This window comes from Xenopus tropicalis, chromosome 6 (assembly GCF_000004195.4).
Source record: "Xenopus tropicalis strain Nigerian chromosome 6, UCB_Xtro_10.0, whole genome shotgun sequence".
Taxonomy (NCBI): Eukaryota; Metazoa; Chordata; class Amphibia; order Anura; family Pipidae; genus Xenopus; species Xenopus tropicalis.
Genome location: NC_030682.2, coordinates 1592898 through 1619701, shown reverse-complemented (window position 1 = coordinate 1619701; position 26804 = coordinate 1592898). Strand labels below are relative to the sequence as shown.

Genomic DNA, 26804 nt, shown 5'->3' with positions numbered 1-26804 from the left:
CTATAAGTCCACAGTGCCCCCTGGTGGCCACTGTCAGTAGTGCAGCTGATAGAAATACAGGCAGGGGCTGCAGCTCATTCTGTAATAGGACCCACTATAAGTCCCACAGAGCCCCCTGGTGGCCACTGTCAGTAGCGCAGCTGATAGAAATACAGGCAGGGGCTACAGCTCATTCTGTAATAGGACCCACTATAAGTCACACAGAGCCCCCTGGTGGCCACTGTCAGTAGCGCAGCTGATAGAAATACAGGCAGGGGCTACAGCTCATTCTGTAATAGGACCCACTATAAGTCACACAGAGCCCCCTGGTGGCCACTGTCAGTAGCGCAGCTGATAGAAATACAGGCAGGGGCTGCAGCTCATTCTGTAATAGGACCCACTATAAGTCCCACAGAGCCCCCTGGTGGCCACTGTCAGTAGCGCAGCTGATAGAAATACAGGCAGGGGCTACAGCTCATTCTGTAATAGGACCCACTATAAGTCACACAGAGCCCCTGGTGGCCACTGTCAGTAGCGCAAGCTGATAGAAATACAGGCAGGGGCTGCAGCTCATTCTGTAATAGGACCCACTATAAGTCCCACAGAGCCCCCTGGTGGCCACTGTCAGTAGCGGCAGCTGATAGAAATACAGGCAAGGGGCTGCAGCTCATTCTGTATTAGGACCACTATAAGTCCACAGAGCCCCCTGGTGGCCACTGTCAGTAGCGCAGCTGATAGAAATACAGGCAGGGGCTACAGCTCATTCTGTAATAGGACCCCCTGGTGGCCACTGTCAGTAGCGCAGCTGATAGAAATACAGGCAGGGGCTGCAGCTCATTCTGTAATAGGACCCACTATAAGTCCCACAGTGCCCCCTGGTGGCCACTGTCAGTAGCGCAGCTGATAGAAATACAGGCAGGGGCTGCAGCTCATTCTGTAATAGGACCCACTATAAGTCACACAGTGCCCCCTGGTGGCCACTGTCAGTAGCTCAGCTGATAGAAATACAGGCAGGGGCTGCAGCTCATTCTGTAATAGGACCCACTATAAGTCACACAGTGCCCCCTGGTGGCCACTGTCAGTAGCGCAGCTGATAGAAATACAGGCAGGGGCTACAGCTCATTCTGTAATAGGACCCACTACTCCCACCCTACTGTTCCCCATTTCCTACTCCCACCCTACTGCCCCCCCTTTCCTACTCCCCCCCTACTGTCCCCCCTTTCCTACTCCCCACCTACTGCCCCCCATTTCCTACTCCCACCCTACTGCCCCCCTTTCCTACTCCACCCTACTGCCCCCCTTTCCTACTCCCCCCCTACTGTCCCCCTTTCCTACTCCCACCCTACTGCCCCCCCTTTCCTCTCCCACCCTACTGTCCCCCCTTTCCTACTCCCACCCTACTGTCCCCCCTTTCCTACTCCCACCCTAACTGTCCCCCCTTTCCTACTCCCACACCTACTGTCCCCCCTTTCCTACTCCCCACCCTACTGTCCCCCTTTCCTACTCCCCCCCTACTGTCCCCCTTTCCTACTCCCACCCTACTGTCCCCCCTTTCCTACTCCCCCCCTACTGTCCCCCTTTCCTACTCCACCCTACTGCCCCCCTTTCCTACTCCCTACCCACCTGTCCCCCCTTTCCTACTCCACCCTACTGTCCCCCTTTCTACTCCCACCCTACTGTCCCCCCTTTCCTACTCCACCCTACTGTCCCCCCTTCCTAACTCCCACCCTACTGCCCCGCCCTTTCCTACTCCCCCCTACTGTCCCCCCTTTCCTACTCCACCCTACTGCCCCCCCCTTTCCTACTCCCCCCCTACTGTCCCCCTTTCCTACTCCCCCTACTGTCCCCCCTTTCCTACTCCCACCTACTGCCCCCCATTTCCTACTCCCACCCTACTGCCCCCCTTTCCTACTCCCACCCTACTGCCCCCCCTTCCTACTCCCCCTACTGTCCCCCCTTTCCTACTCCCACCCTACTGCCCCCCTTCCTACTCCCCCTACTGTCCCCCTTTCCTACTCCCACCCTACTGTCCCCCCTTTCCTACTCCCACCCTACTGTCCCCCCTTTCCTACTCCACCCTACTGCCCCCCTTCCTACTCCCACCCTACTGTCCCCCTAAAGCTTAGTCTAATGATACACTTGAGCTGATAGAAACTTCGGGAAGGTCGCCCCCTGCTGCTCAGTGTTTATTCCGCAGCAATTGACCTTTTTCTCTGATATTGAACAGATAAATCAGATAAATACCCTCAGTGGGGCAGATTAGCGCAGGTGGAGGGAACTAATCCCCATTAACCCTTGCTGGTTTCTCCTACACTGACCAGTCCCTGTGGGTATAAAGGAGCCTGGGAAGGGGCATGGGGGGGATTAAAGTGCCCCCGGCTGGGCACTAGGGGAGCCGGCTGAGAGGGTAACAGGGGCAGATCGGGCCCCATAGTGAGTGCTATTTAGTAGAAGGGGGGGGAGTCTTGGCCACTGGTTGGAAAGGTTGACGCCCCCGGCTGATAGGCCGCTATTTCCTGACGGGGGGGGCCGAGGTCTCTGGACTTTGTTAAACGCCGAGCTCCATATAAACACAATGGGGGGGGTACCTTGCTGCGCAGGGATCTCATACAGAGGATTTCTCCCCCCCAGTCTCCAGACTGGATACAAATTCCCACTGTATCTAGATATTCCCAGGGGCCCCTGCAGCCCCCCAACCCCCACGTGCTGCTCCTGAGGCCCCCAAATCCCCATCACATTCAGGCTGAATAGATAGTGGCCCCCGGCACCATGGTGGGGCCCATAAAGCCCTATGGGTCAGGCCCGAGAGCCCACAGACACTGGGGGTTCTGCTATAACATAACGAATAGAGCAAGGGCTCTGTCACTAAGATCAGTGGCCTTAGCAACCAGACAGCAGTGAACATTCCAGACTCGATGGACAAACAATTGGAATAAATCTTGACAAAAGCAATAAAATAAAACACTATAATTTCATGAACATTTCACAGTAGAAAAGAGGAGGAAGATGAACTGCAACTCTCTGCTCGGTGCCTAAACATGACTGGTGTATAAATACCCGGGACCTGCAGGAATATGGCCTCTCACTGGGGGGTTGGAACTTTCCCTTTATCCCGGGGCGAGGGGGGGCACCGGGGAAATTCAGGGAAAATCTCCTATAAATATAAATTAAATCTTCAGCTGCAAACGGCGCCGGGCCCTACGGGGCCCCAACTGGTTTATATTATGGAGGGAACGGCTGGAGGAACCCGAGGCCCCAGAGAGGCACATAAATATGTCAGGGCCCCTCTGTATATACAGTTATATATATATATATATATATACAGCTCGGGCACGGCCCCCCCATGTCTGCGTCAGTCCTGTCCAATCAGTAGGGGGGGGAGGGGCCACCTTACGGGAAGAGACAGTCCCATTTCCAGAGACTGACGGAGAGACATCACTGGGTTACTGTCTGTTCCTGGCATCTTATTGGCCCCTGTCAGTCTGCAATGCGTATTGCCCCCATGGAGACAGTAGGACAAGATGGAGACAGTAGGACAAGATGGAGACAGTAGGACAAGATGGGGACAGTAGGACAAGATGGGGACAGTAGGACAAGATGGGGACAGTAGGGCAAGATGGAGACAGTAGGACAAGGTGGAGACAGTAGGGCAAGATGGGGACAGTAGGACAAGATGGGGACAGTAGGGCAAGATGGAGACAGTAGGGCAAGATGGGGACAGTAGGACAAGATGGAGACAGTAGGACAAGATGGGGACAGTAGGACAAGATGGAGACAGTAGGGCAAGATGGAGACAGTAGGGCAAGATGGAGACAGTAGGGCAAGATGGAGACAGTAGGGCAAGATGGAGACAGTAGGACAAGATGGGGACAGTAGGACAAGATGGAGACAGTAGGGCAAGATGGAGACAGTAGGGCAAGATGGGGACAGTAGGACAAGATGGAGACAGTAGGGCAAGATGGAGACAGTAGGGCAAGATGGAGACAGTAGGACAAGATGGGGACAGTAGGACAAGATGGAGACAGTAGGGCAAGATGGAGACAGTAGGGCAAGATGGGGACAGTAGGGCAAGATGGAGACAGTAGGGCAAGATGGGGACAGTAGGGCAAGATGGAGACAGTAGGGCAAGATGGAGACAGTAGGGCAAGATGGGGACAGTAGGGCAAAGATGGGACAGTAGGGCAAGATGGAGACAGTAGGGCAAGATGGGGACAGTAGGACAAGATGGAGACAGTAGGACAAGATGGAGACAGTAGGGCAAGATGGAGACAGTAGGGGCAAGATGGAGACAGTAGGACAAGATGGGGACAGTAGGACAAGATGGAGACAGTAGGGCAAGATGGAGACAGTAGGGCAAGATGGAGACAGTAGGGCAAGATGGAGACAGTAGGGCAAGATGGAGACAGTAGGGCAAGATGGGGACAGTAGGGCAAGATGGAGACAGTAGGGCAAGATGGGGACAGTAGGACAAGATGGAGACAGTAGGACAAGATGGAGACAGTAGGACAAGATGGAGACAGTAGGGCAAGATGAGACAGTAGGACAAGATGGAGACAGTAGGGCAAGATGGAGACAGTAGGGCAAGATGGAGACAGTAGGGCAAGATGGAGACAGTAGGGGCAAGATGGAGACAGTAGGGCAAGATGGAGACAGTAGGGCAAGATGGGGGACAGTAGGGCAAGATGGAGACAGTAGGGCAAGATGGGGACAGTAGGGCAAGATGGAGACAGTAGGACAAGATGGAGACAGTAGGACAAGATGGGGACAGTAGGACAAGATGGGGACAGTAGGGCAAGATGGAGACAGTAGGGCAAGATGGAGACAGTAGGGCAAGATGGAGACAGTAGGGCAAGATGGGGACAGTAGGGCAAGATGGGGACAGTAGGGCAAGATGGAGACAGTAGGGCAAGATGGAGACAGTAGGGCAAGATGGAGACAGTAGGGCAAGATGGAGACAGTAGGGCAAGATGGAGACAGTAGGGCAAGATGGGGACAGTAGGGCAAGATGGGGACAGTAGGGCAAGATGGGGACAGTAGGGCAAGATGGGGACAGTAGGACAAGATGGAGACAGTAGGGCAAGATGGAGACAGTAGGACAAGAATGGGAACAGTAGGACAAGATGGGGACAGTAGGGCAAGATGGAGACAGTAGGGCAAGATGGAGACAGAAGGGCAAGATGGGGACAGAAGGGCAAGATGGAGACAGTAGGACAAGATGGAGACAGTAGGACAAGATGGGGACAGTAGGACAAGATGGAGACAGTAGGGCAAGATGGGGACAGTAGGACAAGATGGAGACAGTAGGGCAAGATGGGGACAGTAGGGCAAGATGGGGGACAGTAGGGCAAGATGGGGGACAGTAGGACCAAGATGGGGACAGTAGGGCAAGATGGGGACAGTAGGGGCAAGATGGGGACAGTAGGGCAAGATGGGGACAGTAGGACAAGATGGAGACAGTAGGGCAAGATGGGGACAGTAGGGCAAGATGGAGACAGTAGGGCAAGATGGGGACAGTAGGGCAAGATGGGGACAGTAGGACAAGATGGGGACAGTAGGGCAAGATGGGGACAGTAGGACAAGATGGGGACAGTAGGACAAGATGGGGACAGCAGGACAAGATGGGGACAGCAGGGCAAGATGGGGACAGTAGGGCAAGATGGGGACAGTAGGACAAGATGGGGACAGTAGGGCAAGATGGGGACAGTAGGGCAAGATGGGGACAGTAGGGCAAGATGGGGACAGTAGGGCAAGATGGGGACAGTAGGGCAAGGATGGGGACAGTAGGACAAGATGGGGACAGTAGGGCAAGATGGGGACAGTAGGGCAAGATGGGGACAGTAGGACAAGATGGGGACAGTAGGGCAAGATGGGGACAGTAGGGCAAGATGGGGACAGTAGGGCAAGATGGGGACAGTAGGACAAGATGGAGACAGTAGGGCAAGATGGAGACAGTAGGACAAGATGGGGACAGTAGGACAAGATGGGGACAGTAGGACAAGATGGGGACAGTAGGACAAGATGGGGACAGTAGGACAAGATGGGGACAGTAGGACAAGATGGGGACAGTAGGGCAAGATGGGGACAGTAGGACAAGATGGGGACAGTAGGACAAGATGGGGACAGTAGGACAAGATGGGGACAGTAGGGCAAGATGGAGAGAGCTGCAGGGTTCCCAGGGTCACTATGAGATTACCACCTTGCAGAGTCGATTACACTGCCGATGGCTCCTAAATTAACCCTTTGTGCCGAGGTGCCGTTGCAGATGGAGCTGTTGTTAGAAGATCAGAGTGCCCCACACAGTCCCCGTATATATATATATACCCCATAATGGGCCCCAGTCCCCAAGTGCATTTGCAATATTTCTGGCTTTTGATTTGCCCTGTTATTGCCCCCCCTGCTGACTGGCAGTGGGATACGGTGTGATGGGCTGTACCAACTGCTCCTGCCTGACGGGGGGGTACTCGTGCCCCTGATAATGCCACTTTCCTGCCACATCCCAAGTAGTCTCTCCTGACCTGGGGCAGATTAGATTGCAAGCTCCTCTGACTGTGTGTCTGAACAATAAAAGTAACAATAATAATCTGATTGCTGGTTGCCAAGCAACTGAATGCTGAGGGCAGTGTGATTGGCAGGTTAGAGAGCTATTTATAGAGCTGGGGGCCGGCGTTGCCAGGGGGTGTTACAGGGAGAGACAGAGCTGTGTAGTTGCACATCACCTGGGCCTGCTGGCCCCGCCCATTCAATGGACAAACAGACCAAGCGCAGGTGTGTTCCACAGCCGCACAGGGGGGCCCCTCAACCCTGTGCCCCCCCACCCCTGTGCCCCCCCATAGGCAAAACAAAGAGGGGCAATATGTATGATGTGCAGTACTGCCCCCCAGCTGCAGCCAGAGGTACATCCCCCTATACACACAGTGCAACAGCGCCACCTATGGGCAATATGCGCACAATTCACGATATTAAACAAAGCCCCTCCCATTATAGGCCACGCCCTCTTCTATTTTAATTACAATTCCTTCTGGACATAAAAGCAATTACACAGTTAAAGGGAGACTAACCCCCAGCACCCCCATATACTAATGTACCCCCAGCACCCCCACATACCCCTGTACCCCCAGCACCCCCACATACCCCTGTACCCCCAGCACCCCCATATACTAATGTACCGCCAGCACCCCCACATACCCTGCACCCCCAGCACCCCCACATACCCCTGTACCCCCAGCACCCCCACATACCCCTGTACCCCCAGCACCCCCATATACTAATGTACCCCCAGCACCCCCACATACCCCTGTACCCCCAGCACCCCCACATACCCCTGTACCCCCAGCACCCCCATATACTAATGTACCCCCAGCACCCCCACATACCCCTGTACCCCCAGCACCCCCATATACTAATGTACCCCCAGCACCCCCACATACCCCTGTACCCAGCACCCCCATATACTAATGTACCCCGCACCCCCACATACCCCTGTACCCCCAGCACCCACAATACCCCTGTACCCCCAGCACCCCCACATACCCCTGTACCAAACTAATATGTCCAGCACCCCCACATACCCCTGTACCCCAAAACCCCATATACCCCTGTACGCCCAGCACCCCCATATACCCTGTACCCAAAACCCATATACCCTGTACCCCCAGCACCCCATATACGCCCTGTACCCCAAAACCCCATATACCCCTGTACCCCCAGCACCCCCATATACCCCTGTACCCCCAGCACCCCCATAGTACCCTACCCCCCCCCCCCCCCCCCCCCCCCATCCCCACCTCCCCCAGCCCGTCCCACCCACACCCCCCTGCCCCCTCCTGCTCCCCCGCCAGCCCCAGCGTACCCCCATACCCCCCATACCCCTATCCCCCCCACCGTGTCCGCCCCGCCACCCCACGTCAACCAAGCCCGTACACGCCCACCCACTCCCCCCCTCAGGCAACTCCCCCCACCCGCCTCCACCAGACCCCCACACCTCCTGCCCCCCGCACCCCCATCTCCGCCCGCTCTAGCCCCCATCCCCATATCGCGACCCACCCCTGCCCCGCCCACTGCCCCGCATCCCCCGCTCCGCGCGCACCCCCCCCACCTCCCCAAAGCCATCTCGCTCCCACCCCTCACCTACCCATCACTCCTCCCCCGCACCCCTACCCCCCTACCCTCACATCACCCTGCCCCCGCACGCCCCGACTACTGCCACCCAGCTCCCCTCCCTCAGCTACCCCATTACCCCTGTACCACAAAACCCCATATACTCCTGTACCCCCAGCACCCCCATATACCCCTGTACCCCAACATCCATCTCCTTACCACCCTAGTGCCCCCAGCACCCCCATATACCCCTGTACCCCAACATCCATCTCCTTATCATCCTTGTGCCCCAAGCACCCCCATATACCCCTGTACCCCTACATCCATCTCCTTACCACCCTAGTGCCCCCAGCACCCCCATATACCCCTGTACCCCAACATCCATCTCCTTATCATCCTTGTGCCCCCAGCACCCCATATACCCCTGTTACCCCAACACCCATCTCCTTACCATCCTTGCTCCCCCAGCACCCCCATGTACCCCAACATCCATCTCCTTATCATCCTTGTGCCCCCAGCACCCCCATATACCCCTGTACTCCAACATCCATCTCTTATCATCCTTGTGCCCCCAGCACCCCCATATACCCCTGTACCCCAACATTCCATCTCCTTATCATCCTTGTGCCCCCAGCACCCCCATATACCCCTGTACCCCAACATCCATCTCCTTACCACCCTAGTGCCCCCAGCACCCCCATATACCCCTGTACCCCAACATCCATCTCCTTATCATCCTTGTGCCCCCAGCACCCCCATATACCCCTGTACCCCTACATCCATCTCCTTACCACCCTAGTGCCCCCAGCACCCCCATATACCCCTGTACCCCAACATCCATCTCCTTATCATCCTTGTGCCCCAGCACCCCTCATATACCCCTGTACTCCAACATCCATCTCCTTATCATCCTTGTGCCCCCAGCACCCCCATATACCCCTGTACCCCAACACCCATCTCCTTACCATCCTTGCACCCCCATATACCCCTGTACCCAACAACCCCATCTAATTACCATCCTTGCTCCCCCAGCACCCCATATACCCCTGTACCCCAACACCCATCTAATTACCATCCTTGCTCCCCCAGCAACCCCCATATACCCCTGTACCCAACACCCATCTAATTACCATCCTTGGCCCCCCAGCACCCCCATATACCCCTGTACCCCAACACCCATCTAATTATCATCCTTGCTCCCGCCAGCACCCCATGTACCCCAACATCCATCTCCTTATCATCCTTGTGCCCCCAGCACCCCATATACCCCTGTACTCCAACATCCATCTCCTTATCATCCTTGTGCCCCCAGCACCCCCATATACCCCTGTACCCCAACATCCATCTCCTTATCATCCTTGTGCCCCCAGCACCCCCATATACCCCTGTACCCCAACATCCATCTCCTTATCATCCTTGTGCCCCAGCACCCCATATACCCCTGTACCCCAACATCCATCTCCTTATCATCCTTGTGCCCCCAGCACCCCCATATACCCTGTACCCCAACATCCATCTCCTTATCATCCTTGTGCCCCCAGCACCCCCATATACCCCTGTACCCCAACATCCATCTCCTTATCATCCTTGTGCCCCCAGCACCCCCATATACCCCTGTACCCCAACATCCATCTCCTTATCATCCTTGTGCCCCCAGCACCCCCATATACCCCTGTACCCCAACATCCATCTCCTTATCATCCTTGTGCCCCCAGCACCCCATATACCCCTGTACCCCAACATCCATCTCCTTATCATCCTTGTGCCCCCAGCACCCCCATATACCCCTGTACCCCAACACCCATCTCCTTACCATCCTTGCACCCCCATATACCCTGACCCAACACCCATCTAATTACCATCCTTGCTCCCCAGCACCCCCATATACCCCTGTACCCCAACACCCATCTAATTACCATCCTTGCTCCCCCAGCCCCCCATATACCCCTGTACCCCAACACCCATCTAATTACCATCCTTGCTCCCCCAGCACCCCCATATACCCCTGTACCCCAACACCCATCTAATTATCATCCTTGCTCCCCCAGCACCCCCATATACCCCTGTACCCCAACATCCATCTCCTTACCATCCTTGCGGTAAAAGGCAATCTCCACCTTCCGCTCCTCGGATCCCACAAGGGCCTGGGCAATCTGGGAGGCGGAGCTTGCGGTGGTGCGGGGCCCGTACAGGAAGTCGCAGGTACAGGGTCGCTGCATGACCTCCGCCCGTGTGTACCCGCACATGGCACAGAATGCATCGTTGCAGTAAATGACTGCGCAGTTCTCCACGCGGGCGTTGGCGATGATGAACTTGCGGCCTGTGAGGGACAAGGAGAGGGGCTTTAGGGGCTGTAGGGGGCGCAATGGGGCCGTATAACCCCGGGGTCAAACTCCCCCACTAAACTGGCCTTGTACCTAATCATTTCATTATCTGAACCCTAATACTTACCTTAAGCCTAATATTAATCCTAAACTTTACCCTAATACTAACCCTAATACTAACCCTAACCCTAACCCTAACACTAACCCTAATCCTAACCCTAACCCTATCCCTAACCCTAACCCTATCCCTAACCCTATCCCTAACCCTATCCCTAACCCTAACCCTATCCCTATCCCTAACCCTAACCCTATCCCTATCCCTAACCCTAACCCTATCCATCCCTATCCCTAACCCTAACCCTAACCCTAACCCTAACCCTAACCCTATCCCTAACCCTATCCCTAACCCTAACCCTATCCCTAACCCTATCCCTATCCCTATCCCTATCCTAACCTATCCCTATCCCTAACCCTAACCCTAACCCTATCCCTATCCCTATCCCTATCCCTAACCCTATCCCTAACCCTAACCCTAACCCTATCCCTATCCCTAACCCTATCCCTAACCCTATCCCTAACCCTATCCCTAACCCTAACCCTATCCCTAACCCTATCCCTATCCCTAACCCTAACCCTATCCCTAACCCTATCCCTATCCCTAACCCTAACCCTAACCCTAACCCTATCCCTATCCCTAACCCTATCCCTAACCCTAACCCTATCCCTAACCCTATCCCTAACCCTAACCCTAACCCTATCCCTAACCCTAACCCTATCCCTAACCCTATCCCTATCCCTATCCCTAACCCTATCCCTAACCCTATCCCTAACCCTATCCCTATCCCTAACCCTAACCCTATCCCTATCCCTAACCCTAACCCTATTACCTATCCCTATCCCTAACCCTAACCCTATCCCTATCCCTATCCCTAACCCTATCCCTAACCCTATCCCTAACCCTAACCCTATCCCTAACCTATCCCTAACCCTATCCCTAACCCTATCCCTACCTAACCCTACCCTATCCCTAACCCTATCCCTATCCCTAACCCTATCCCTATCCCTAACCCTATCCCTAACCCTAACCCTAACCCTATCCCTAACCCTATCCCTAACCCTAACCCTAACCCTAACCCTAACCCTATCCCTATCCCTATCCCTAACCCTATCCCTAACCCTATCCCTATCCCTAACCCTAACCCTATCCCTAACCCTAACCCTATCCCTAACCCTAACCCTAACCCTAACCCTTTCCCTAACCCTATCCCTACCCTATCCCTAACCCTATCCCTATCCCTATCCCTAACTAACCCTATCCCTAACCCTAACCCTATCCCTATCCCTAACCCTATCCCTAACCCTATCCCTAACCCTAACCCTAACCCTAACCCTATCCCTAACCCTATCCCTAACCCTATCCCTAACCCTATCCCTATCCCTAACCCTATCCCTAACCCTATCCCTATCCCTAACCCTATCCCTAACCCTATCCCTAACCCTATCCCTAACCCTATCCCTAACCCTAACCCTATCCCTAACCCTATCCCTATCCCTAACCCTATCCCTATCCCTAACCCTATCCCTAACCCTAACCCTAACCCTATCCCTATCCCTAACCCTATCCCTAACCCTAACCCTATCCCTAACCCTAACCCTAACCCTATCCCTAACCCTAACCCTACCCTAACCCTAACCCTATCCCTAACCCTATCCCTAACCCTATCCCTAACCCTATCCCTAACCCTAACCCTAACCTATCCCTAACCTACCTAAACCCTATCCCTAACCCTAACCCTATCCCTATCCCTATCCCTATCCCTATCCCTAACCCTAACCCTAACCCTATCCCTAACCCTAACCCTATCCCTAACCCTATCCCTAACCCTATCCCTAACCCTAACCCTATCCCTAACCCTATCCCTAACCCTATCCCTATCCCTAACCCTAACCCTAACCCTATCCCTAACCCTATCCCTAACCTTAATCCTAACCCTATCCCTAACCCTAACCCTAACCCTAACCTCAATCCTAACCCTAATACTAACCCTAACCTTAATCCGAACCCTAAACCCTGCAGTGATTCTTACTGGCATATCTTGGGTTAATCCAATGGTAACTATTTATTTTGTGCAGTGACCTTACGGGCATGTCTGGGGTTAATCCAATAACAAATATCCATATTCTGCAGTGATCTTATGGGCATGTCTGGGGTTAATCCAATAACAAATAGCCATTTTCTGCAGTGATCTTATGGGCATGTCTGGGGTTAATCCAATAACAAATAGCCATTTTCTGCAGTGATCTTATGGGCATGTCTGGGGTTAATCCAATAACAAATAGCCATTTTCTGCAGTGATCTTATGGGCATGTCTGGGGTTAATCCAATAACAAATAGCCTATTTCTGCAGTCATCTTATGGGCATGTATGGAGTTGATGCAATAACAAATAGCCATTTTCTGCAGTGATCTTATGGGCATGTCTGGGGTTAATCCAATAACAAATAGCCATTTTCTGCAGTGATCTTATGGGCATGTCTGGGGTTAATCCAATAACAAATAGCCTATTTCTGCAGTCATCTTATGGGCATGTCTGGAGTTGATGCAATAACAAATATCAATTTTCTGCAGTGAACTTATGGGCATGTCTGGGGTTAATCCAATAACAAACAGCCATTTTCTGCAGTGATCTTACGGGCATGTCTGGGGTTAATCCAATAACAAATATCCATATTCTGCAGTGATCTTATGGGCATGTCTGGGGTTAATCCAATAACAAATATCCATTTTCTGCAGTGATCTTATGGGCATGTCTGGGGTTAATCCAATAACAAATATCCATTTTCTGCAGTGATCTTATGGGCATGTCTGGGGTTAATCCAATAACAAATATCCATTTTCTGCAGTGATCTTATGGGCATGTCTGGGGTTAATCCAATAACAAATAGCCATTTTCTGCAGTGATCTTATGGGCATGTCTGGGGTTAATCCAATAACAAATAGCCATTTTCTGCAGTGATCTTATGGGCATGTCTGGGGTTAATCCAATAACAAATAGCCATTTTCTGCAGTGATCTTATGGGCACGTCTGTGGTTGATCCAATAACAAATAGCCATTTTCTGCAGTGATCTTATGGGCACGTCTGGGGTTAATCCAATAACAAATAGCCATTTTCTGCAGTGATCTTATGGGCATGTCTGGGGTTAATCCAATAACAAATAGCCATTTTCTGCAGTGATCTTATGGGCATGTCTGTGGTTGATCCAATAACAAATAGCCATTTTCTGCAGTGATCTTATGGGCACGTCTGGGGTTGATGCAATAACAAATATCCATTTTCTGCAGTGATCTTATGGGCATGTCTGTGGTTGATCCAATAACAAATAGCCATTTTCTGCAGTGATCTTATGGGCATGTCTGTGGTTGATCCAATTACAATAGCCTGCTGCTCTAGGCCAGCTGGTCTATTTGATCACAGATCAAAGAAAGCAATAGCCCCAGGTTTCCCGCCCACCAAATGGCTGGATACGGATAGTCTGCTCCCTCTGCTGGAGTTGCCCCCTTCCCGCAGCCCCTAAATGCATATTTAACTAAGGGTCTCTGCAGGAGACCAGATGGGGCTAGAGTTTAACCCTTTGCCAGTCAGGGCCATATGGTGCCTGGCATGACACTCATAAATGGGTTCATACTGGGAAGAAACCATTCACCTGCCCTGAATGGAATAAGGGCTTCTTATGGAACAGGACAATGTACAATAATCACTAAACCCTGAAAAGAGGGAGAGCAAAGGGAATTTATATTTATATTCTGTATGTGCCCGATGGGTTGGCTCACTAAACACAGGTTTTGAAAAAAACTAGAAAATAGGCCAATGAAATCCCCCAGGGATTCCCCATAGCAACAGAATAAAGAGCAACACACTGAGCTGTAAGAAGCTTATTATTACCCATAAACCAAGGGAAGCCAGTTCCCAGTTGCTCCCAGTGTTGGACAGTGTAGATGTACATAGTATAGTAAATATACTGGGGGTGCCACTATTTCCCACAGGCAGGTAAATGGAGACACCCCGGTTCTTTTCCAAAGATGAAACCATCATCTTCAAAGCATTCCAGAACCAACTAATTACTATTAGGAGAAATGTGTAAATGTACTTATGGGCCTTAATCACTAAGTGCTCTATAAATGTTATGTGTCAGTGTATCAGGGAGCAGCTCTGCACTTTCTCCCTTGTACCAAGCAGTGAATTCTCCTTCCAGCACTGAGAGACTGCCCGGCCTGCACTCCCCAGCACTGAGACTGCACTGCACTGAGAGACTGCCCCGCCTGCACTCCCCAGCACTGAGAGACTGCCCCGCCTGCACTCTGCCCCGCCTGCACTCCCAGCACTGAGAGAGACTGCCCCGCCTGCACTCCCCAGCACTGAGAGACTGCCCCGCCTGCACTCCCCAGCACTGAGAGACTGCCCCGCCTGCACTCCCCAGCACTGAGAGACTGCCCCGCCTGCACTCCCCCAGCACTGAGAGACTGCCCCGCCTGCACTCCCCACACTGAGAGACTGCCCGCCTGCACTCCCCAGCACTGAGAGACTGCCCGCCTGCACTCCCCAGCACTGAGAGACTGCCCGGCCTGCACTCCCCAGCACTGAGAGACTGCCCCGCCTGCACTCCCCAGCACTGAGAGACTGCTGCCGCCTGCACTCCCAGCACTGAGAGACTGCCCGCCTGCACTCCCCACACTGAGAGACTGCCGGCCTGCACTCCCCAGCACTGAGAGACTGTCCGGCCTGCACTCCCCAGCACTGAGAGACTGCCCGCCTGCACTCCCCACACTGAGAGACTGCCGCCTGCACTCCCCAGCACTGAGAGACTGTTCGGAATGCACTCCCCAGCACTGAGAGACTGCCCAGCCTGCACTCCCCAGCACCGAGAAACTGTCCGGCCTGCACTCCCCAGCACCGAGAGACTGCCCGGCCTACACTCCCCAGCACTGAAAGACTGCCCAGCCTGCACTCCCAGCACTGAGAGACTGCCGGCCTGCACTCCCCAGCACTGAGAGACTGTCCGGCCTGCACTCCCCAGCACTGAGAGACTGCCCGGCCTGCACTCCCCAGCACTGAGAGACTGCCACCCCCAGCACTGAGAGACTGCCCGGCCTGCACTCCCCAGCACTGCACTGAGAGACTGCCGCACTGCACTCCCCAGCACTGAGAGACTGCCCGGCCTGCACTCCCCAGCACTGAGAGACTGCCCGGCCTGCAGCTTCCAGACATGAGAGACTGCCCGGCACTGAGAAACTGCCTGGCCTGCAGCTTCCAGCCATGAGAGACTGCCTGGCACTGAGAGACTGCCGGCACTGAGAGACTGCCCGGTCTGCAGCTTCCAGCCATGAGAGACTGCCCAGCACTGAGAGACTGCCTGGCACTGAGAGACTGTTACTGCCTGTAAGTGGGAGAGTCACAAGATGTATATTCAGTACATGTCTCTGTGCAGTTACTGTGTTTGCTCAACTAAATGTCATAATTCTGTAACTAAGAAACACTAAGCACTGGCTTTTGTGCTCTGAAATGTTGCTCATTCACAATCACCTTGGAAGGACTTGCCCGGCTTATAATTGCTTTGGGTGCCAGCGCTGGGTGTTTGTGAGACTGTTTGGGAGGGAGCCGACCCCCCCAGCGTCTGTGCACCAAGCGTCACTGTTGGGAGAGCCAGGGGTGCGGGTAAGAGTTTTATTTTTGTAATTATTCTGTAACTCCCTGTATCTGGGCTTAATATGTGATTCCTACATATTCCCCCTCCCTCTCACTCACCCCCGGCCCAGAATGTACTGCCCCAGCCCCATTATACGGGACCCCCCATTATGTGACACACTGGGGCAAGCGGTGGGATAGGGGACTGGGGCACTGGGGAAACAGACTTCCAACTCCCTAATCCATTCCTGCATCAGGGAAGCTCCACCTGGAATATACAGTGGCTCATGGGATACCTTCAGCTACGCAGATGATGGCTGGACTCCACAGATCCCTACAGATCCCAGGATCTGGTGAGGATGGGGGCAGACCTGGAGGCAGGTTACTATGCCCTGCAGAGCCCCATGGACCAAGCAGGTGGGAGATACAAATACAGTCCCTACACGGTGCGGCCCCACAGCTGGGAGCAATGGCAAGAGCTCTGGGACCCGCTGGGCTTCTGTAACTACAACACCTTTGTGGGTGCCCCAGAGGGGGAGTTATGGGACCTCTATTGATTTAAATATATTGGTATTAATGATACAGAGGAAAGGAAGGACTGACTGGCTGAACTGGTTTACTGGGAACTGGATATTATAAGAGACTATGTGGGAGCCTACCATTTGAAGATCATTGTAGGGAAGAAATGCTGGCACGTGCCCAAAATTTATTCTGATTTGAGCAGGCAAAGCCAGTTCTAGGGCAGTCAGCCCAGAGATTCTCATTCTCACCCGAGTTCAATCAGTGCTGGGGCGGAGAGAGAACAAAAGACCTCACAAATGACTAAAATGTATTGCCCTGGAGAACCAGGACCTACTGATGTGTTTAACCTGAGGCAAGGAGATGTTACACAAGAGATGCCTCCTGCAGCCTCCCCCAGTGAAACCCCTGTCTGTGTGGAGTCCGGGTGCTTTTGATCCCTGGGCTGGCAGAACCCAAGAGTGGGGAATTGGCAGAGGCTGAGGCCTCCCCAAGTGAAACCCCTTTTTGTGTGGAGTCCGGGTGCTGTGTGACCCCTGGGCTGGCAGAACCCAAGAGTGGGGAATTGGCAGAGGCTGCGGCCTCCCCAAGTGAAACCCCTTTTTGTGTGGAGTCCGGGTGCTGTGTGACCCCTGGGCTGGCAGAACCTGAGAGGAGTTGCTGCAAACCTGCTGGATTGGCAGAGGCTGAGGGCCTATCAAGTAAAAAATCATTCTTAGTGGATTATAATGTGTTTGCAATGGCCAATGTGTCAGAAGTGCTGAGGGTTCTGGACTGGCAGAAGGTGAAAAAGGTTGCATGGAGGAGAGAGAGGAGGATCTCCCAGTGGACTGGCTGCTGGTTAGAGAGGATCAGAGCTATGACTTAAGCACAGATAATGGAATGCCCAAGTCTGGTCCATCTGCCCAGGAAATAGTGGGCTGCAAGAACCTAAGGTACCGAGTGCAAGGAATCCAATCCAAGTGACCAGATGATTATGATTGGCTGGAACATACCAATCTGTTACCTGCCCATCCCTGTACCTAAACTTAACCCTTTGTTAGCCATCCTTGCCATATCCATGAGGGGTTATTGCCCTCACTACCATGGGGGAGGGGCTTGGGCTGTTATTGCACAGTTCTGCCTGTCACTCAATGACATCACCAGGTTATACTAATGAGTAAGTGCCCCCCCCGGCTCTGCCAGACATTCAACTCAATATTATTAGCACTCCCCCCTCCAAACGTTCATACGTCGGTGCCGGTGAGCCTGTCCCACACATCAGCCAAGTAATAGTCACAGTCACAGCAGCATCTCAGAAAGGTTTAAAGCCTTTTTCTTCTGCATCCCTCCATGTCAGTACACATGGGTAGCATTGCCCCTCCCCCACAGGAGGTAGGACCTATACCAAGCCAATTAAAATGAATCCTGCCCTATAAGACCACCTGACTTCCTCCTCACCACTGTTATTTTTTGTCCTACCGGACAGGGGTAGGTTTTTTTTTTTACACTTCTGTGCAGACACAGAGGGAAGTTTCCCGGGTAATGGAGAAGAATTTACCTGATGCCCCAAATATGCAAAATGTTCAAATTGATGCCTATTGGGAAGAACTGCAGGTGTGGGCATACCCATGGGCCTAGCCTTGTGCTAAAATAGCCCCCCTGCGCTACCCCCAACTACACACAGTATTCAAACTGATGCCTATTGGGTAGGCTACAGGGGTGGGGTTTTATCCATATTTCCACACCAGCTGCTTCCATAGCTGTTGGTGTTGCACTGCTGCAGCAGTATGGTATCTCCTGCCTCTCTCATATTGTGTGCTCTCAATTAGCAGCCTTCCCCAGGCTTTACTGGAGTTTGCATTCTTCTGACAGGCAATGCTTTCTGGCTAGCTGCTTGTGTATTACTGGGGCACCTTGCTAGTTTTTATCCTGAGCCTGAGGTCTCTGGGCAGACACAGCAGGTATTTGTGCTGCTGATATTACCAGGCACTCCCAGCACTGGTTGGGGCTGCGCTGCTCTATCAGTATTGTTATATTATGTGCATGTTCCCTATAAGTAACCTTCTTGGGGTTCTAACAGGGATTTGCTTTTTTCCACCAAGCCAGTGCTATCTGGTAAGGAGCTTGTTTTCCTTTGGGTCTTTGTCATTTTGAGTGTTATTGGGAGCCTGAATTCTTCGGGGCAGACAGGTTTACTGTGCTTTTTTACAGTACAGGTATCGGACCCCTTATCCGGAAACCCGTTATCCAGAAAGCTCCGAATTACGGAAAGCCCGTCTCCCATAGACTCCATTATAAGCAAATAATTCAGAATTTTAAAACTGATTTCCTTTTTTTATGTAGAAATAAAACAGAACCTTGTAATTCATCCCAACTAAGATATAAATAACCCTTATTGGATGCAAAACAATCCTATTGCGTTTAATTAATGTTTTATTAATTTTTTGTAGACTTAAGGTATGGAGATCCAAATTACGGAAAGACCCCTTATCCGGAATACCCTTGGTCCCGAGCATTCTGGATAATGGGTCCTATACCTGTATTACTCATATGTTTCTCTATATAGATTTCTTTTCTATCTGGTGGCTCAGGTGTGAGCCTAGTTGTAGTTCAACCTCTCCCACTGAGTGTTGGTGGCTGCCTGGTTCCCATCCTCCTTAGCAATCCCATGTTTGGGTGGATAGGCAGGAACTTATGCCTCCTTTCTATCTCCTGTGTCCACTGGCCCCTGTTTTGGCCCTTGGCCCGCATGTCCGCTGGCCCCTGTTTTGGCCCTTGGCCTGCGTGTTCGCTGGCCCCTGTTTTGGCCCTTGGCCCGCGTGTCCACTGGCCACTGTTTTGGCCCTTGGCCCATGTCCACTGGCCCCCGTTTGGCCCTTGGCCCGTGTGTCTGCTGGCCCCTGTTTTGGCCCTTGGCCCATGTCCACTGGCCCCCGTTTTGACCCTTGGCCCATGTGTCTGCTGGCCCCTGTTTTGGCCCTTGGCCCATGTGTCCGCTGGTACAACAGAGGCCTTTACCGCACACCCTAGCTCTCCAAAATTGAACACCCGGTGCACACTGCTGGAGGGATCGGCACCCTCCCAAAACCAATGGAAACACAAAAAGTAAAATGGCACTCAGGGCTAGAGGAAAATAATTATTTTTAAAAAATCTTTATTTACGAAAAATGCAAAAAAGCATTTTTCGCAAATAAAATTTTTTTAAAAGGAATTATTTTCCTCTAGCCCCGAGTGCCATTTTGCTTTTTGTGTTTCCGTGTGTCTACTGGCCCATCTTGGCCCTTGACCTGCGTGTCTGCTGGTGTGTGTTGTGGCCTTTGGTCTGCTGGTGTGTTGTGGCTCTTGGCCCATGTGTCTGCTGGCCCCTGTTTTGGCTCTTGGGCTGTGTCCACTGGTGTGTGTCATGGCCTGCGTGTCCACTGGCCCCTGTCGGCCCTTGGCCCGCGTGTCCGCTGGTGTGTGTCATGGCCCTTGGTCCGCTGGTGTGTCGTGCCCGTGTGTCTGCTGGCCCCTGTTTTGGGCCTTGGCCCATGTGTCCGCTGGCCCCTGTTTTGGGCCTTGGCCCATGTGTCCGCTGGCCCCTGTTTTGGGCCTTGGCCTGCGTGTCTGCTGTGTGTGTTGTGGCCCTTGGCCGCTGGTGTGTGTCATGGCCCATGTGTCCGCTGGCCCCTGTTTTGGCCCTTGGCCCGTGTGTCTGCTGGTGTGTGTTGTGGCCCGCGTGTCCACTGGCCCATCTTGGCCCTTGACTCGCATGTTCGCTGGTGTGTGTTGTGGCCCTTGGTCCACTGGTGTTTGTCTGCTGGCCCCTGTTTTGGCCCTTGGCCCACATGTCAGCTGGTGTGTGTTGTGGCCCTTGGCCCATGTGTCTGCTGGCCCCTGTTTTGGCCCTTGGGCTGTGTCCACTGGTGTGTTTCATGGCCTGCGTGTCCACTGGCCCCTGTCTTGGCCCTTGGCCTGCGTGTCCGCTGGTGTGTGTCGTGGACCTTGGTCCCGTGTGTGTGTCCGCTGGCCCCTGTTTTGGGCCTTGGCCTGCATGTCCGCTGGTGTGTGTTGTGGCCCTTGGTCCGCTGGTGTGTGTCATGGCCCGTGTGTCCGCTGGCCCCTGTTTTGGGCCTTGGGCCACGTGTCCACTGGTGTGTGTTGTGGCCAGCGTGGTGTGTGGCGTGGCCCTTGGCCCACGTGTCTGCTGGCACTTGTGCTGTCCTACGGAATTGAGTGGTCATGGTTAGCTGGTCTCAGGATAGCCTTTGGTGTTGGTGACCGATTTTATTTGGTGTGGCCCTTGGTGCATGCAGATTCTGGACTTTGCTTTAGTTATAGCCTTGTGTTATCTTTTAGGCCGTGGGCATGCATGAGGGTCTGCTCTCTGGCAGTTCTAGAGAAGACTAGGGTCATTGCCTCCCGGGACTTCTGACTTGGTTTAGTGCTCCAAAAGTTGGCATGCTTGCAGCGGGAGTGCTCATACATGGATTCACATTCGGTGTTTGGCAATGTTTGGTTGTTTTGGTGTTATGGCGTGTGTGCTAGCAGCCTTCCCTCTCAGGGTTTTGTCTGTGTGGTTGTTGCATTGGCACACCAGTTGTGCATTCAGGCCAGCTAGCTCGTGCAACATTGTGTTGGTGTGCATTGCCTGGCTTCTGTGCCATTGGCTATATGGATTTTGACTTTTTGGTTCAGAATGGTGTGCAGACTGTTAGTTGTTTTAGCATCAGCAGTTGCTTGCACAGTGCTTATACCAGTATTGCTGGTTCATTAGCTTCTTATGTTCCCCAGTTTGGTTGGGCTCAGTGGGCTTTGAGTGCTGCAGTGTCGCTATACAGTTGGACTTCTGCATGTTGCATCAGCGCTTGTTGGCTCCACGGTTGTCCACTTTTTTGTGAGCTGCTCCCATTGAGCTGTGGAGTAGATGCCTGCAGGTGACAAATTTTTGGAAAAAGGTTACAAGGAGAGTGAACTCCTAAGGGCCAGAGATGAGGTAAAACTTATCCCCAGGGAAAGTTTATTAAAAAAGAACAGCAGAACAGCAGGAAAAGGATATCGTATCCCATTTGTTTCAACATATGATGTCAATTCAGGGTTGGTCAAAAGGGCAATGCTTAAATACTGGGGGATATTAAAATCTGACCTCAGATATGGGAAACTTTTTAGTGAACCCCCATTATTCTCCTATAGAAAGGCTAAAGCTATTGGTGACTTAATAAAATCAGAGACAAAGAAAATCAAAAGTAGACGAGAGGGGAGATTAAAAGGCACACACCCATGCTTAAATTGTGGCCATTGTAATGGCGTCATTCCAGGGGATTTTGTGTCCCATCCCTTGAGGGGCTCTAAGCTACCGATTTGGGGGTATTCTACATGTAACAGTTCGGATGTAATATATTGTATTAAATGCCCTTGTGGGCTTGCTTATGTGGGGCAAACAGGCAGACCTATTAAAACACGTTTGAATGAACATAAATCTACTATTCGTAATTATTCACCACCAAAACAGGAGGAGATCACTAAAAACAGTTCAGGAGCGGATAATACTGATCAAAAAAATAATAAAAAAAAAGAAAGGAAACTACATTGGCAAAACATTTTTTTGACATGGGCCCCAGGGTATCACAAGTAAGATGGCAGATATTGGAAAAGATTGAAGTTAATCCTGGGCAGGATAAGAATAGGGATCTTTTGCAACGTGAATCATATTGGATTTGGGCTCTTCAAACTAGGGTCCCCCGGGGCCTGAATGAAGAGTTTAATTTGACTTGTTTCTTGTAAAATTTTGTGTTATTTATGATTAATGTTATTTATTTATTTGCAGAGATGAATTTTGAATATACCAGGGACAAATTCTACACCTTCTGTCATGTAGGGTAAAGTAGTGACTTTCTTCCCTATTAAGCTCCTTGGTTACATGGAAATGTTACTTGTCATAGTTTTCAAAGTTGCTTTGTTGCAACATTGTTTGGTTTCAGTATCCATTCACTTAGGTGGTAACTTTCACACATAGCACAAGTTACATTGGGTTTTGGACTAGGGATTAATTAACCCTTGAGTTTCTATGCATTGTATCAGGAACAAATGAATTAATTAAATGTGTGAAATCATTGCTGCTATAGTTCAAATACTGCATTGTTTTTTTACAGGTGATATTTTTCAAATTAGCACAAGGGGTAAAGGACTTTGGACTATGGACTAATAAACCCTGAGCTTTTATGTATTTTATTGGGAACAAATGAGTTAATTAAATGTGTGATGTCATTGCTGCTACACTTTAAATATTGCACTGCTGCACTGGTCGTTATGTCTGACGAAGGGGCGTGCCCCGAAACGTTACATGCTTTGCTACTATTAAAATCAGCAGGGTTTATCCCACTAAAACAAATCCTGTTGTGTATTTTGTGCAATTTTGGATCGTGGTGGAGAGTACCGACGTCTCTAAAAGTTCTGTGCACCAGGTGGAACAGAGTGGAAAGGCCGGGGTGTGCTGGTGAGTGTGGATTTGCAGGTGACAAGGGTCAGTTCCTTAGCCCCAGCACTAGTGGGGTTATTATCCTAGTTGTTGCCAGGTTCTGGTGTGGTTTTTCTGGGTAGTGATAGTATTGAGCTGGTTTTGCCAGGATTATGGTTGTCTTTAGTGAGCGTCTGGGTCTTGTGAAGGGCCCTCTGGTCTGTGAGGGAACCCCTGTCGCAGGGAATGGACATTTATTGTTCTTGCTTTCTCTCATTATGTTAATTGCAGTAGTTGGGAATTTGAGCCTTGTTTGCCACTTACCAATACCTGGGGGGGGGAATGTTGTTGTTGTTCTTTTGGTTGTTCAGCATTCTTGTCTCATTTCCAGGGATTCATTAGTGTCCCTGTATCCTCTACGGGATGTTGGCCTTGTTTTTGGCCTGTATTGCTCTTTTGGGTTTTGTACCCTTTTGTTTCCCACCCATTACTGTTTGTGGGGCGGGGCTTGGTAAATCCCATGACCACTGACATGGAGGGACGCAGAAGAAAAGGAGAATTTCACTTACCTTCTTGATGTAAATTCTATTTCTTCTAGTCCTGACATGTCAGTACTTGTTTCCCATCCCAATTTTGCTTCCTGTACTGCTATGGCCAATGTATAACAGTGGTGAGGAGGAAGTTATTACAGGGCGGGATTCATTTTAATTGGCTTTGTTATAGGTCCTACCTCCTGTGTGGGAGGGGCGATGCTACCCATGTGTACTGACATGTCGGGACTAGAAGAAATAGAATTTACATCAATAAGGTAAGTCAAAGTCTCCTTATTGGTCACAGCAACGTTTCACCCTCACAGCCTGGGGAGGAGTTTTGTCTTTTTTAACATGTAAAATTATATCAGACTAAATGAAAAATAAAAGTATATTTCCTCTTTAAATGCTGCTGCTTCCTCAGTAAAACAGATATAAATATGAATCTTTTCCCTCCCTGTAGGTACAGAGTTGGAGCTGCTGAGTGAGGCGCCTGGGGGAGAGAAGGAGGAAATTCAGGGAAATGTTCTGTACAGACTGAGAGTGAGAGACTCCCACTGACTGAGGCACCAGCTAAAGGGCCCCCCGGGAACTGCCCCCCAAGGAGGGAGCTGGCAACCAAGGGACTCATCCATCTGCAGATCTGCCCCCAGAAGCACAGGAGAGATGGGTGGAGGGACCCCGAGGGGGCAGGGGGGCAGGATCCAACAGCTGGGGATAAAGATGCACCAACTGGATCTGAGGATCAATATCACTGAGGAGCTGTGCAACTTGGCTGGTAAATTGGGTTCCTTACTGGCACAGGGATCAGATGGAGCTGCACTGTGTGGGGCTGAGGGGGCAGATAATGAGGGCAGAGGGGCAGATGGGATAATGGCCCCTGGATTGGCTGATACTGTGCTGGGTATAAGGAGACTGATCTATGGGCAGGAGGCTACAGACCTGGTACTGGATATAAACACGGCTCATAATCGTGTATCTGTATCAGGGGACAGGAAATCTGCTTCCTACTCACTAACAGAACTACATTACCCACAATCCCCAGAGAGATTTCAGAATTATGCTCAGGCTTTAAGCAGCAGGAGTTTCCCCTCAGGGCGACATTACTGGGAAGTGGAGGGCAGTAAATCAGGGGAGTGGGGGGTAGGGGCGGCCTATCCCAGTATAGAGAGGGGGGGATATCAGTCCTGCATTGGGAATAATAACAAGTACTGGTGTTTGTACACATGGAATAATAACAGATATTCAGTGGAACATGACAGTAAATGGACACAGTTACCCCACGTCCTTTCCTGCAGGAGAATCAGGATCTGGTTGGACTATGAGGCCGGACACCTGTCCTTTTATGAGCTGAGTGAGCCAATCAGGCGCTTACACACCTTCACTGCCTCCTTCACTGAGCCCCTTCATGCTGCATTCTGGGTATATGGGAATGGTGCCTGGGTGAGAATCATTAGAGAGAGAGAAAAGGGAGCTGAAGTACTGACACTAGAGAGCGAGACAGTCAGACAGATAAGAGACAGTGAGGATCTGACCCCAGGCAGAGAGAAGTTGGACCCAGAGACCCAGATGCAGGAGGAGGCTGCTGTGTCTCATATAATCCACAAGGGGGAGACAGAGAGGGAAGAGTTGGCCGGGCAGATCCCTGACATGGAGGAGCTGTGCAACTTGGCTGGTACATTGGGTTCCTTACTGGCACAGGGATCAGATGGAGCTGCACTGTGTGGGGCTGAGGGGGCAGATAATGAGGGCAGAGAGGCAGATGGGATAATGGCCCCTGGATTGGCTGATACTGTGCTGGGTATAAGGAGACTGATCTATGGGCAGGAGGCTACAGACCTGGTACTGGATATAAACACGGCTCATAATCGTGTATCTGTATCAGGGGACAGGAAATCTGCTTCCTACTCACTAACAGAACTACATTACCCACAATCCCCAGAGAGATTTCAGCTTTATGCTCAGGCTTTAAGCAGCAGGAGTTTCCCCTCAGGGCGACATTACTGGGAAGTGGAGGGCAGTGAATCAGGGAACTGGGGGGTAGGGGCGGCCTATCCCAGTATAGAGAGGGGAGGGAGGCAGGCTGGTATTGGGGATAATAACAAGTCCTGGTGTTTCTGCAGAGGGAATAATAACAGATATGCATTGAGACATGACAGTAAATGGACACGTTTACCCCACGTCCTTTCCTGCAGGAGAATCAGGATCTGGTTGGACTATGAGGCCGGACGCCTGTCCTTTTATGAGCTAAGTGAGCCAATCAGGCGCTTACACACCTTCACTGCCTCCTTCACTGAGCCCCTTCATGCTGCATTCTGGGTATGGGGGGAGGCTACCTGGGTGAGAATCATTAGTTAGGGTAGCTCAGAACAGGGGACAGGATCAAGTTACACACATGCTCAGAGAATAGGAAGGCTGCCGCTGGCACCTACAGGAAGGGGAGAGAGATTTCAGTGATGTCACTGTAGGCTTCACACTGCTGTAGGCTGCCAGCACCATATCTCAGAGAAGCAAGCAGGGATCTGGGAATTTAGATATGCAGTAAGTACTTAAAAGAATGGCTTTAGACTTACTTTCAATTTATATTAACCTTTCATTGTCCTTTAAAGGAGATGTAAATGTTAAAAATCCAAATCGCATATTTAGCTTTAGATCAGTATTCTATACACTTTAGGCTACCTTAATTTTTTATTAAGCCTACCTTATTTTCACAGCATTCAGCGTTAGCCCTGCTATCACCCTGTCGCATGCGCCATCTTTAAAATCTCTTGAGAAGGAGCGGAAGCCCCCACCCTCCTGGGAGCCGACTTGCGTCTGTACGGGTGCACGCCGACTGTGTAATATGAGCGCACACCTTGCAGCAGAGACATGCCGCCCAGTTACTGAGATCACGCGCAAGATCTTGTGCGCTTTTATTTGAAGATCAGGCGCGCCCCCTCTGCCAACAAGCACCTACCTGCAACCTATCTTAACCCTACAAGCTTCAGCGACAGAGAAAGTAACAGCAACTATTGGTAATACTGATTGTTAATAATCATACTATTGTCTAATAACAATAAATTCTCAATTATTTTAACAAATCAAGAAAGTAGTCTTGTTATTACAAGTATGTTAGAGAATCAAATTCTGCTCTTGCTCATCTTTTCTGATATAATTCCAACATAAGCCTTTACCATTGAACATAGTTTCCTGGAATGTCAATGGATAAAATCATCATATAAAAAGGAAAAGTATTTCACAAAAATTAAAAAGC

General features: G+C 51.4%; 1 protein-coding gene across 6 annotated transcripts in view; it reads right to left on the bottom strand.

The window, feature by feature from the left end:
- The window catches only part of kcnh6 (potassium channel, voltage gated eag related subfamily H, member 6), a 228442-nt gene that overhangs the window by 105291 nt on the left and 96347 nt on the right, over positions 1 to 26804 (bottom strand). For all 6 annotated transcript variants that reach the window (XM_031903728.1, XM_031903732.1, XM_031903731.1 and 3 more), the window contains one exon: positions 10166 to 10396. In XM_031903728.1, the coding sequence (XP_031759588.1) occupies positions 10166 to 10396 (231 nt within the window). The remainder of the gene's footprint in view (positions 1 to 10165; positions 10397 to 26804) is intronic.